General features: G+C 36.9%; 1 protein-coding gene across 1 annotated transcript in view; it reads left to right on the top strand.

Annotated features, from left to right (window-relative positions):
- STXBP5L (syntaxin binding protein 5-like) overlaps positions 1-1,898 on the top strand; it is a gene marked incomplete at its 5' end in the record, with an annotated part of 166,822 nt that extends 164,924 nt beyond the window's left edge. The window contains 2 exons of the mRNA XM_008564944.1: positions 383-603; positions 1,387-1,898. Coding sequence (XP_008563166.1) covers positions 383-603; positions 1,387-1,428 — 263 coding nt within the window. The remainder of the gene's footprint in view (positions 1-382; positions 604-1,386) is intronic.
- Between the last annotated feature and the right edge of the window lie 12,495 nt (positions 1,899-14,393).

The following is a 14,393-nucleotide window of genomic DNA, read 5'->3' as shown; positions in this document are numbered from 1 at the left end:
AACAGAAAAAGTTGGAAAAAGATGTGGGCAAAAATTTAAGCAAATGATCATGCCTGAGATTGGAACAGACACTAATGTTGGTTAAATATGAGGTCACATATGTTTTGAGCATTCCAGTTCAGCCAAGAAGTGTAATTATGCTATATTATATGGAACACATACACAAAAAAGGCATATAGTAACAGTATCTCTCAAAATCTTTTTCTTAGGCATTTTTCTTGGGTAAGTGCTAAAATTTCCAAACACATATATATGACAGGACCAAATATGTCTGTCTTTTAATGAGAATTATGACAGTACAATTTAATATAAGTACTTTGTCTTGGTGACAAACTTTGAATTACTCACAAATGTTTTAAATTGCTATGGCTTGAATTCCCAGTTGGGGAAGCTTCAGCAGGAAAAGCATCCCGAAGCCTTGCACAGCACATTCCCGGACCAGGTGGTATAGAAGGTATGAAAGGTGCTGCTGGAGGGGTGATGGGAGAGCTGACCCGTGCACGGATCGCACTTGACGAGAGAGGACAGAGGCTAGGAGAGCTGGAAGAGAAAACTGCAGGCATGATGACCAGTGCGGAAGCATTTTCCAAACATGCACATGAGGTAAACTGCCTAAAAAAGACAGGCATCTTCTCACAGCACTAACTTAAAACATTTAGGTCCTGCACGAGAAAGCATAAGGAGATATGCCACATGAGTAATTCTGTGTGAGAACCAGGGTAACCTGGATCTATTATTAGCATTATTATTTCCCCAATATCTGAGAGATAAATTTTTTTTTTAAATATTGTAATATATTGATACTAATATATTGATATAACCTTAGGGGATAAAGAAACTTATCCATTGGTTAGGATATATTGGGTTTGTATCATGTATCAGCTACTAAAAAGGTGTTTAGGTAGATTATGTGAGCTCCCCCAGAAAGCTGTAAGGGGCAGTAAAAGTTGAAATCCACACCCTCCGTTTTGTCTGTCATTAGAAATCTTTTCCTGTCAGCTGGGTCTTTACAGCTTGATTGGTTGTTTATTTTTTTAAATCTTTCTCACATGTACTTCATTTCACAAAATAAAAGCCATACAGTTTTATTATTATTAATTTTTTTTTTTTAAAGATGACGGGTAAGGGGATCTTAACCCTTGACTTGGTGTTGTCAGCACCACGCTCGGCCAGTGAGCGAACCGGCCATCCCTATATGGGATCCAAACCCGGGGCCTTGGTGTTATCAGCACCGCACTCTCCCGAGTGAGCCACGGGCCAGCCCAGTTTTATTATGTTTTGAGATTCAGTTAAATATGCATGATTAGTTCAATATGGGCTTAACTCGAATAGCACTTTTAAAGATTTTTTTTCATTATCTAATGGTGACTATTTTTTTCTTTGCAGTTAATGCTGAAATACAAGGATAAGAAATGGTACCAATTCTAAACTGTTAAGGAAGCTGTGACTGCTTTGAGAAACCATTATTCAGGGAAACCAAATTTATTCCCAGCATCACTATTCAACTGCTAGAAGCCAGTTTCTTCTACAAAATGTTTCATTATAGTCCATCTGAAGTTATCATAAAGGAGACTTACCAGAGATGCTGTACAACCCAAAGGCTGGAACCCTGGTTAAAATCCCAAGATATGGCTGATTTTGCCTTTTCCCATGTGGAATGGAGCTGTCATCTTGGCATGTCATTTGCTAAGGATTTACATTTAGGAACTACGGGGAGTCCTTTTGATTTGAAAATTCCTGTACAAACAAAGGCATTAATGCACTTTATGAAAAAAAAATCTTTGCATGATAAATTAACATCTTAAGAGGGAAAGGAAAAAAAGCATGTCATGACAGAAGAAAAAAAGTTTTATGGTATTTTATTTTTATAAATTGGGCCACACCCAACAATTTAAAAAGCCTGCATTAGAAGATATCAGTGTACCCAACTAAAAAAGGAAAACAAAACTGAACAAAAACCCATAGTTTTCTTCTCATCTGTAACTTTTATTATACTAGGATATTATTGAATGCTTATGGCAAGAGTCTGATTAACATTCTTCTCTCTCCATGATATTATACATCATTTACAGTTCTCAGTCATAATCAAGTATTGCCAGTATAGTAAGTTATTCCCAACACAATTATCTTCATTTCTATTTCCTTTGGAAAGGGTTGCTATTTTTAGTCACAAACCATGCAGGATTGGATCACCTTGAAGTACTTTTTTCAGCCTGGTTTGTACTCTGCAGGGGAGTTGACCATAGGTTTGGGGAAACTATACTACAGGAACAATGCAGTTAGCTTTGAGAACTGACTTCATAAAAAGTGATATGACATACACTCCAATTTCGGTTTCTAAAGTAATATATTTTTAAAGCTCCATTTGTATCCTTGTCTGCCAATTACACAGTATATTACTGTTCAAACCCAGTGGGGTCTACAATCCAAAGGTGCTCTTGCAGCCTGACTTTCATAGACCAAACTGGTCATTCTCTTTAGTAAGATTCAGTAAAACCTCAGTTAATGTTTTAGGAAAGAGATTCTGATTTATTACATCTCTGATTAACAAGGGCTTTCATTAGAAAATACTTTTTGGTTCAATACTTATTTCTGGAAATCTTTATAAAATGTAGTAGCATTTTTGTTATTTTGGCCTCAGCTATCATAATGGACAAAAGAAATAATACATGTTGAATGATACAAAATCAATAATTTTGTCACTAATTACATCAAATAATATAAGCCACAGGATTATGTCAATAGATGCCAAATACCTATTCCTTATTAAAAAACTTTTAATAATGAAATAAATAATATCCTTAACATGATAAAAGGGATCTATCATAACTCAACAGAGAAGCACTAAAGGCAAAACAAAATAAAGACAGTTGCTATCATCATTTAACATGGTTCTGGAAGTCAGAAGTCATAGGAACATATATATGCATATTCCATGACACATACTGTAATATGTTGTTCCTTCAAAAATAATCTGCTTTAAAATAATATGGGCTTGGCTTATTGAATTTTGATTAAGCAAGATCTTACTGGATTTCCATTTGTGTTTCTTAAGAAGTCACCATTGTCCTGGAGTCCATGTTATATTAATAGCTAAAATTAGTATTTTTGTTTTTTTAGGTTTTTTTGTTTGAATTGGCACTTCCTTTACAATGTTCTCAGTAATTTTGAGAGGAGCAAATATGATTGAAAGAATCAGAAAATAAATACTAGGGTAGCATTTCTCAGAATCCTTGAATTCTCCTGATTTCTTTTTTATATTTAAATAAAAATAAGATTCTCCATGAATGTCCCAGACTCCTGTGAACAGCCTTAGAACTGACAGAACCTAGCTTGAAAATACAGACATGACACGTAAAATTATATAGTAAAAATATTACAGAAACTTGAGACCAAGATCTGGAAAATATTGACAGCCAAATTGCAATGCACTATTTGGACCATCAGTTTCAAGGACCCAATTTCCTGATATTCTGAACAAATACTTTATCATTTTTATATATATATTTTAAAAAGCTAAAAGAACTCTGTAATATATTAATTTTCAGAATAATAAAATTTGGTCCAAAGCAGCATTAAATTCGATGAATATCTCTGAAGCCCTTAATAAGAAGATTTGATTTAACTTGTTCTATGTCACGGTTTTTCAACAGCAGCACTATTAGCAGAAAATTCTTTGTTGTGGATGACTGTCCTGCATACTGTAGGGTGTTAGCAATATCCCTGCCCTCTGTTCACTGGATGCCAGTAGGCATCCGTACTAATGACAATCAAAAATGTCTCCAGCCATCGCCAAAATTACTCCCAGTTGAGTGGCACTATTCTACATCATTTAAAGGGATAGGATAAGTGGAACATATAATATATGTCTTGTATAAAACTATACATCAAGTGTACAGTGTCTTAGCAAGATAAATTATTATAACCAAAATTACATGTTTGGTTCATATGCAATAATATACAATTTGGCAAAAGCTTATATGAATCAGTGAAAAATAACAATCACAGAATATTTTAAAGCACATAGAGAAAATATCAAAAAGGACATTATAGCATTTCACAAAAGTGCTTAAAACTCTCACTTCAATGAATAGATCGAGCTTATAATTAGCATATCAACTGGAAGTAAACAGGTGCTTCTGAAATGCATGAAAAGAATAGGTTCTTTGAAGTAGTTTAAATGTGTCTTTCAAGATTGTTTTATAAGCCCTTTATTAATGTAAGGGTAACTGCATCCCACAAACTCCTGATTAGTGGAATTCAAATTAATGAGGTTTTACTGTATCAAAATTATTTTTATAATTCAAAGAGATAGCAATAACAAGAATATAAAGCGGATGTGATTTTCCTCTTTGAACATCTCTGTTCTGTTGCACTGACCTGAGCATACACAGACACACAGACACACAGACACACACCAGCGTCACCACAACCATCTTATCATCATCGTCAGTCTTGGAAAATTTTCACATGACCCGGTGATCCTTTGCATCTTCTCATCTTTGCCATCTTTCCTGTCTTGGAACATATGAAAAATACTTCCAGTAACTTGGACAATGACAGAGAAAGTGACTCTGAGCCTTAGTTATCAAAGTTACATTATATCTGCTAAGGTGGCATCAAAAGATAAGACTTTCAAACCACAGTCTCAACAAGTTGATCTTATCCCCTATGACTTCTTTAAAAAAATAAGCCCTTTTTAATGTTCCGGCAGAAAAGGGGCCTGTACGTTCTTATTCATCAATGAGAAGTTGGAAGTATTTGCTTCCCTGGTTCTAATAACTTGAGCGATAATCCCTACCATGAAATCATCCATTAATCTTGGTGTTTGAAGGGAGAGGTGATTGGTTTATCATTTATTTTAACCCTCTACAAAAGCAGTACTACTAACTTTGCTTTATACGCCTCATTGAGCCCCAGTCACCATAAGGGTAGCACTGTCTGACTGCATCGGTGGAAGGACTCTGACAGGACTGAGTGAGATGCTTTCCAGTACTTCAGTCATAAGGAATCTTTCAAATCTTTTGAAAGTGATTCTCAAGTTAATAAATCGAAATCCGAGTCTATCCTCAAAGGTAGACTCAAAGCTTTTCAGGGATATTAAAGGAAAAAGTTTAATGTTGGCGTCCCTTTTTATGTGACCCATGTATCCAGTTTTAAAGGTACTATCCATTATCTACATTAAGGGATCACTATGACTTTGAGAGAGAAAAAACAACAATAAGATTAGGCCTAAGTTTGATTGAAGGTTAAGATAGGTTCTTTGAGATACTTGGCTATAAAATATTTGGACAGAAGGGAAAAAATGAACCTGGTCTTAAAAAGTAAGCTAAAAATCCCCTCCTTGGCTTAGGGTCATTGAGACAACCCTGGAGTATATCTGTGTGATTATATCCTGCCCTTATAGGAAAAAAAGAACCCTGTAACCTGACCACATTGGTTCAGAGAGAGCAATGCCTGGAGGAGTCAGGACATTTACATCAGGTCTTGCTCATTGTGTCAGGAGAAACGTGGTAACCTTCACAGCTTCTTCACCTCTGTCCTCTGTTGCCCAACTCCATTTTTGGCTGGGTACTATTTCACATGCACACTACCCGAGGTGCCAGAAATAGTTGTTATGTACTTGAGTTGAGCATTATGTCTAATACGCACCGTTCCGGGGAGGACGGTGTCAACATTACAAGTTTAGTGTGTGTCTTTGCAGACAACATCGTCCTAAAAGGATGAAATGCAGAATAGCTAAGGTCTGACCTGGGAAAGGAGGAGGCAGTGCCAATATGATGCAGGAGGGTTAGGGTGGGGAGGTACAGGGGACCCAGAGGGAAGTGGAAGAGGCTCTGAGGAGGAACCAGACCCAGAGGCACAGATGGGTGCTTTATTTATATATTTATCCAGAGGAGGGATTCTCAACCTTGGCTGTACATAAGAATCACCTAAGGATTTTAAAATTCCCAATTATGTCAAAATCCCTCAGAGTGGGAACCAGACATCAGTATTTTTGGAACCTCCAAGGTAGTTCTAATGTCCAGCCGAGGTTGATAACTGCTTTATGGCCAAATAAGGAAGACGTGTTTGTTTACTTTGGCTGGTGTCCCAAACCCACTTCTGAGGTTTCATGTAAGAGATACTGTGTTGGCTGGATTGGGATTCATTCTGTGTCTCTCATGGAACCAAATTTATGTACAAATTTCTGATCAGGCAGTTCTCCATTAACTCTTAATAACTCTGTCTTTATGATATTCTCCTATGTAACTCACCCATTAATTATTCCGATTCAAACTTCTAATTTTTTGATTGTTTTGTACATATGACTTCACAAGATATCAGAAATATCACAGTAAATTCAACAGCAAATAAGGCTAAGTGGAAAACTCATTCTCAATATTTGGACATGGAAATTCTCACAACTATCATTTACTAAATCAGGTATAAATTTATTTTTCATTCTTCTTTTAGAGGAGATGTGGGTAACAAGTACCTGTTCTGCTATAGGTATATTTTATTGGACTTAATCTTGGCATAAAGGAAAAACAACTCTTCCTTTTTGATTGTTGTCTCAATCAAAGTTCCCAGGGCCACTTGCATTTATTTTCTTAGCTACTGGACATGTGTTTAAAGGGGAAAAAATGCCTGTAACTTACTACCTGGCCTCCAGTGCCCTGAAAGAGCACTTACACGTTTCAACAGGGAGAGTCTAGCCTATCAAAGGCAGCAATACACAATGATAAAAAAAAATTCAGACTTATCTTTTCCCATACTGCTTCCCCTCTGGTATTGGCCCACCCTTCTCAACTGCAAAGCCAGAAAATAAACTAGGTGGTGGTTTTGGATCATTGTACACAGGATTGAAATCTCTAATAACCTATAATTTTTAGTAATTATGTGATGTTTTATTCTAGGAAATAAACAGATGACATCATTGTTGAATCTTTCTTTCATCTTCAGAATTTTTGCATCTTTTCAGAAAATGACAAATTACTATTTTTCTGTTGCACTCAGCAATTGTGACTATACTTAAAATTCTTGTAGTCTGTAGAGATATCAATAAAATTGTATATGTTTGTACATAGATGCTATCTTATGTCATGAAGTCATGCACTACTACTGATTTTTGCCAAGATAAATATGGACAGAGGTAAGACCCTCATTTGTAATGCTGTGAATTACGGTTTTGCAAACTGTAATTGTTTTTAAAAGGCAGGGTGGGTGTGGAAGAGCAATGTACAACACATTTATTTGGTGTAAAAAAGAGAAAAAAACTAAACATTCCCAAGACACACAGATTTTACTAGAATTTATTAATCCAAAAGGGTAGAAATAGTAATTCAAAATTTCCATCAAATTGGGGAGACTTGTAGCCTTTTACTGGAAGACTTTAAAAACAAATTTTTTAAAAAATTTATTTTACTTATTGAATCAAAATCAATTATACATATTTTGGGGGTTGAACATTAAGATATGTTGATCAAATCAATATTACTAGCATATGTATTGTTACAAATCGTCATTATTCTTTATGACCCTTGTCCAATCTTTCCCCCTTCCCCCATTCCCTCCCCTCCCACCTCTAATTACCCTAGATTTCTTCTCTCCTTCTGAAAGAATAATGGTTACTCTGTTGATTTGTTGCCTAGATGATCTGTCCAATGCTGAGAGATGTGATCAGGTCCCCCAATATTATCATGGAGCAGATGCTGCTTCTGTCACTCTGAAATGCGCTTTGTGGAAAGAGACATCCTCTTCTTTTCTTTGACTCTGCTGGTAACTCTCCTTGTGTCAGTGCACTCCAGTGGCTGGAGGACCATCTGCGTGGTGGTTGTGGCGTCTAGCGCTTTCGCAGCAGCCATGGTTATTGTGGAGGCTGTGGTGGGCCACCCACATGGAGGTGATGTTTCTGGTATGCTCCTTGGCACTGGTGGTGTGCCTGGTTGTGGGGTGTTAAAAACAACTTTTGAGGATGAGTGAATTCCACATTTGGTGAAGCACAGATAAAAAAATCTGTTTAGAGTACAGCATAAGAAACAGGTGGAATAAGACGTACCTATAAACTGAACATGCAGAACTTACTTTCTTACTTTTCTTTTCAACTCAGGCTTTAATCCCTATCCTAGCAGAAAATTAAGCTCTTATGGTTTTATACTCTATCCTAATGGTTATGATGAACAAGACCTCCAACAGTTCGGGGAATGTGCTCTTCCCGCCCCTTCGGTTTCATCAGCACACCTAATTCCTCTTCAGGCACTTTCCTTATATTTCTCTACACTGTGGCCTTAACCAACTAACCTTATTCTTCCAAATACTGACTCAGGAAAATTTTCCCACTACCAGTTTTCCTCCTAGTTTTGGTTCCATATAAAAATTAAAAAAAACAATAAACCCTAGGCCAAAAATATTTTTGATTAAAAGTATAAATATAAAGAGAGATCCTTTAAAACACAAATGCCCTTTCAGAATTTTCTCAAAAGGATTCATTTACCACCTCATCTTTGACTTACAATCACTCAGGTTTCACAACCCTGCGTTCAATAAATGACTGATTTGACTTCCTTCCTCTACTCCTTCTTCCCACCCACCTCCCCACTTCCTCCTTTCTTTCCTTCTATTCATTCATCCAGTCCAAAAGTCAACCACTCCTGAGCAGATGGGTGATGGCGGCCTCCCTCATACAAAGACTGCACTGGAGCAGGGTGAGAGGCAGAGCCCGCAGCAGGATGGAGGTGGAGTGAGGGGCAGGGTCGGCCCTCAGATGGGCAGCAGTGGGGGGGGAGGCCAGCGCTGGAGCAGGGACGCAGGCAGCCCAGCGGGGTCAGGAGATGGGCCACGTACAAGGGACTGAGCAATTGAGTAAACATGCTAAGGACATGGGAGCCAGGTTTCTCACTGATGGAGACTGGAGAAGGGAAGTACATTTAAAAGGGAAAGCTAAAAAGAAGAAAACAAAAATTAAAAAATAAAATAAAATAAAAACGTTGATGGTCCCACTGGCCAGCAATTAGCAAAAATAAATAAATAAACCTTAAAAATAAAAGAGAGAAAGCTAGTATAAATTTTGTAGTATTTAATTAGAATTGGAGCTATCAGTGTGAATTTTATATATATCTGCATTTATCTGCCTATGTAGATAAATACAGAGATAGCTATAATTACATAGTTTACATACAGATATTTGTGACGTGAGGTGTGATGTGTGTGTGTGTGCGTGTGTTGTATATTTCCTAATTCTGATAGAAGACTGGGAACCCCCTGGGAGCACCGAGCACTACTGTCTGGGTATTGACTTCTAAATACTATCTCCGCTGAAAGGAATCAGAGCTCCTTGAAGAAATGGATGATTTCAAGGCTAGAAATAAAATAGTTTGTGCCAGAATATAAAGTATTCAAAGAATGATGGGGCCATGTAAAAAGGACACAGACACCAGCTTGAAAGGGCCTAACACAGGCCAGAAATCAGGGATAATTTGAGCATCAAAAGTAAAGATAGTAATTGAATGAATAAAATAGGTACCCATGAGTCCACACTGATATAAATAGGAAGAGAAAGCTTTTTCTTAGAATGTCAACCAATATATGTAGATAGAATTTAAAAATTATCATTTGGCAACCGCTGTAGTAACAATTTGAGCAACAAATATCAGTGGATGCTGCAATGTGTAGGGTAGTGTGTTATGGAGGAACAGGATATTTACATAGCCCCAAAGTATCTTCACAAGAAATATTTGTTAGTGATTAAGAAAAATATAATTTTACACTAGAGAAACCAGGCAGACACCATCTTAACTGATCGAAGTTACCACCACCAGTAAAGGGACAAATCAACGTCGTGCTGCCTGAGGGGAAAACACAGCATCACTTCTGCGATATTCCCGCCAAAATGCACAGTCTGGGTCTAATCACAAGGAAAGAGTGGACAAAACCAAACTGAGTAACATTCTATAAAATGACTGCCCTCAATTCAAAATTTCCAATATCATGAAAGTCAAGACGGATGTTCCAGATTTAAGGAGACTAGAGAGGCAAGATAACTTGGTGTAACACTTGATCTTGGATGGGACCCTTTTGCTATAAATGACATAATTGGAGTAATTAACAAAACTTAATTAAAACTTGATTTCCCACTTGACTGGAATTTTCTGTACTATTCTTGAAACTTTTACTTAGGTTTGAAATTATTTCAAAATTATAAAAATAAAAAATTTTGAATTTTGTTGAATTACTTGCACTTCAGTGACATTGTTTTCTGCCTTATAGCAAATGGACAGATGCTTTATGGCTTAAAGAATGGTTTTGTGAGCTGGTTTGGGGATCCAACCATTATTTACAGTCTTCTTTTTTAAAATGTGTTTTAATTTCACAAATAATACGTGAATGCATATGTGTAATAGTCATATAATAAATTTAGACAAGATAAAGTGAATGTTTCCCTTGGTCACCTATTTAAAGTAACCAGTTATTAGTTTGCTGTGTTCCTTCCACACATTTTTCTATGCTGCAACTTTCTTATTCATGTCCTACTTATGTCTTAGATCTCATTCCATGCCAGTACTTAATAATTCATTCTTTTTAACTCACTTATATTATTCCATGGTGTCAATAAACCATAATCTGCCATTCTTCAACTTGTAAATATTTATTTTCCAATCTTCTTATATTACAAACAAGACTGCAGTGAACATTTGCACATGAGTTTTGCATATGTGTTTCTCTAGCGAAGATAAGTAAAATTATGAATGAAAGTGCATGCTCATTTAAGCCTTTATACAGATGTTACCAATTAAACTATTCTTCCACCAGCGTATTAAGAATTACTGTTTCCTTTTATCTTCACCTATTTGGAATTTCTCTGATTACTAGTGAAATTGAACATATTTTTACATTTGACTAGACACTGTTATTTCCTTTTCTGGAATTTCTCTGCTCATAATTTTTGACTTTTTTTTCTAAATAGTTATATTGTGGCCACCCTATACAGAAGGCTGGAACCCCCTTTCCCATGCAAAATTTGGTTTTGGATGTTGAGACTTGGGACACTACAACCACCCTCCATGCATATATGAAAAGGCTTATTACTCACATAGTAAGGCCTTCTAAAGAGAACAGGGCAGCTTGAGAGAACAAGGAAGAGACCAGCTTGGGGTTTTTATTGTGGTCAGCAGGTGGACCAGGGTTTGCAGGAAGGGGCTTGCATCGTTTGAAATCCCCACTGGCATCAAAGGCTGTCTCCAGGCCTTCTTCTCAGCTTACCCAGATGTGGGCAGAAGGGGAAGTGAGAGGAGTGAGGCTTAAAACTTGTCAGCAAACATCAAAAGACTCTACTACAGATCATTTGTCTATTACTCATTTTTGTTCTAACCCTAGAAATTAACATAGCTTCTTTTCTATAAGGATTGTTCCTTGCTTTTGAGTCTTCCTAACGATTGTGCAGATATTCTCTTCCTTTTCCTCCTTGCAAGATTGGCTTCTGGGTTGAGAGGAAGGATTATGTGACCTCATGGCAAGGGAAGAGTGTGCTAGTCCCTGTTTTCCCTCTGGGTGCTCTGTGATTCCCTCTATAGTAATGGCTAGTGTGCTTTGACCCTTGAGCACCTTGCACTGTTATGTGCTGAAGGACAATTGGTGAAAGTGTGGTTTGCTCTCTCGTTTTGGGCAGGGCCTTGTGGTCCTCACTTGCTACCTCAGCCTTCCCTGAGGTATGGATTCCCTTTTGGATTTGCTCTAGTGCCCTGTTCAGTGTCTTTCATGATTTAACTTTACTGATGTAACCTTATTTCATACTGAGGATTTTTCTTTCTAATGTAAATTTTATAATCTTTAACATTTATCATTTCTGAACTTTATGTTAAAACTTTCAGTTCTATAAAATCAAAAACATATTCTTGTTTCTTTCATAATTTTTTTTTTATAGTTAGGCTTTTAATACATCTGGAGTTTTCTGTGAACTTTTTAGGGATCTTTTTTTTTTAAGTTTATTTTCTTTACATTCTAAGATGCTGTGGAGCAGTTGAGGGGGAGGGGGAGAGAAGGGGGAAAGAAATATGTTGGGAGTTGGGGGGCAGGGCTGAGGCCTGTGGCACCCCATCATTCCTGCAGGGGAGACCAGGGGCTTCCTGCAGTGGCTTGGTCATTGCTGGGCTGGGTGTAGGTGTCAGGGGAGTGGGGCTGTAGCCCTCAACTCCCCTAAGATAGGGGTCTGACTTAATATTTTTACAAATGGTTATCACTATACCCCTATTTTTGAACAACCCATCTTTTCATCACTAATCATTTCCCATATAACTGTTTTCTAAATCCTTTCATCTGTTTTAGTAATTTGTCTATTTGTTCTCTTATGAAACCGTTATATCTTTATAATATGTCCTAATAGCTGATAGATATCTGTGATCTTTTTCAAGTTTGATAGGTATTGATATTTTTTTCTCTAGATGAGTTTTAAGGCTATCTTAAATACAAAAAAAAATCCTATTGCGATATTGACTTGAATTATAGTAATTTATAGATTAGTAAATAAAGTTTTTTGCTGGTACCACTTCCTCTGGAACATCTTTATTCTTTTTGTCACAACCATTTTCCTCATTTATGTTAACAATTTTGCCTTCACTAAGTTTTTCGGGGTGCATGTCTAGAGTATCTCAAACAGCAGCCATGTCAGCACTCCCAAAGTCAGCTAGTTCTTCTATAATTCCATTTATGTTCAATTTGGTGTGTTTGTTTTTTGGCGGCTGGCTGGCTAAGGGGATCCAAATGCTTCATATGTTCCATTTGAATTTCACTTCCGGTGTTGTCATTTTTCATTTCTCTGGTGCACTTTCATCTTTATTAGCCAATTTCCACTTTTGATTATCTATTTTTGTAAAACGTCACACTGATTCATCACTAGAAGACAAGGAGTCAACACAGCTACACACTTCGTCTTCTGTAATTTGAATAACAAATGTGCAGTAACCACACACAGGCAGATTTTAGAGGCCACCTGCATCCTTATCGCATGGCCCCTTCTTCCATTTTTAAAGTCGGCAGGGTAGCATCTTCAAATCCCTTATGCTGTTTCTGTTGTCACATCTCCGTTTCTATCTGCTTTCCTTTTATGAAGATCCATGTGACTACATTGGAATCACCCTCATAATCCAGGATAATATCCCCATCTCAAGATCTCTGACTTAATTACATCAGCGAAATCCCTTTTGCCATGTAATGTAACAGTTCACAGGTTTCAGGGATTAAGATGTGGAGAGTTGGGGGGAGGGGCATTATTCTACCTAATACAGTGCATATCCGTTATTTACACAGTGATTTGTGGGCTGAAGAGCTACCAGCAAAGTTTGAACTTGACGCAATTATTCACAGTTAGTATACTCTGGTAACTTAAATTGGAACTGTAGTTATTTAAGTAAAGCATAGTATCTGGAACTTGTGCATATCTGAATCATGCAGAGCAAGGCTGCCTGTTCTGAGTCCAGCTGGTAAGTCAAAAGGATGGGAAAATGCACATGACTACACATGCAGGGCCATGGCTGCAGAAGATAAGGTAAAAGTGACTTGTATTTGCCCTCATAGCTGAAGAACACTCATAGGTAAATTGGTTGAGCTTTCTCTTGTGCTCGATCTCAAGCCCACCAGCATACTGAAAGCACTACAGCCTATCTCTTTGAGAAACATGGTACAGATGAACATGGAAAAAACTCAAGAAATAATGATATACCTTCCTTCTTACCTATGACATCTTCTGCCCACCCACACCCCCCAAAAAACTAAGTCTGAGTCTCTTGTGTACTAATACCCAACTACTGAATTTATTATACCTTATTTACAAAGCAATTGTCTTTTTTCTTTACTTTGATAATAAACAATAAAACAGCTCTTCTGATAACTGACCAGAAATATAATAAACACTTCCTATGTGCTCAGACATTGCTGAAAAAGCCATGGAATAAGTAAATAAGGAACATAGGTTTCTGGTAGTCTTAGACCAAATACAATTTAAAAAAAAAAAAAACTGAACTGCTAATAGAAAGTTGCTCATAAATTAATTTTATTTCAACAGTAAAAAAGTCAGTTCTACACTTCGGACTGTTATTACAAAGTACAAAGTTTTCAGCATGGGTATTTATTCCCACCATGCCACAAACACAGAAAGAGGCACTAAGGGACTGATAAGGGGGTGTATTCCTTCTCTGGCAGTATTATATTTAACTATAATAAAAACATCTGATCTTACAGAATACCTCTTGAAGAGGTATAGCTCATTTTACAATACATAAGTATTCCAAATATTGTATGAACTGGAGAGGAAAAAGGATAAGAAACATTTCATGAAAATTTATTCCTAGACTCCGTCCATACCAAGTCTTTCCACTTTACATAATTTATAATTTATTAGCCAATGCTATTTTAAAATT

This window comes from Galeopterus variegatus, unplaced genomic scaffold, assembly GCF_000696425.1.
Source record: "Galeopterus variegatus unplaced genomic scaffold, G_variegatus-3.0.2 Scaffold192, whole genome shotgun sequence".
Classification (NCBI taxonomy): Eukaryota; Metazoa; Chordata; class Mammalia; order Dermoptera; family Cynocephalidae; genus Galeopterus; species Galeopterus variegatus.
This window is presented reverse-complemented; position numbering and strand designations above follow the sequence as displayed.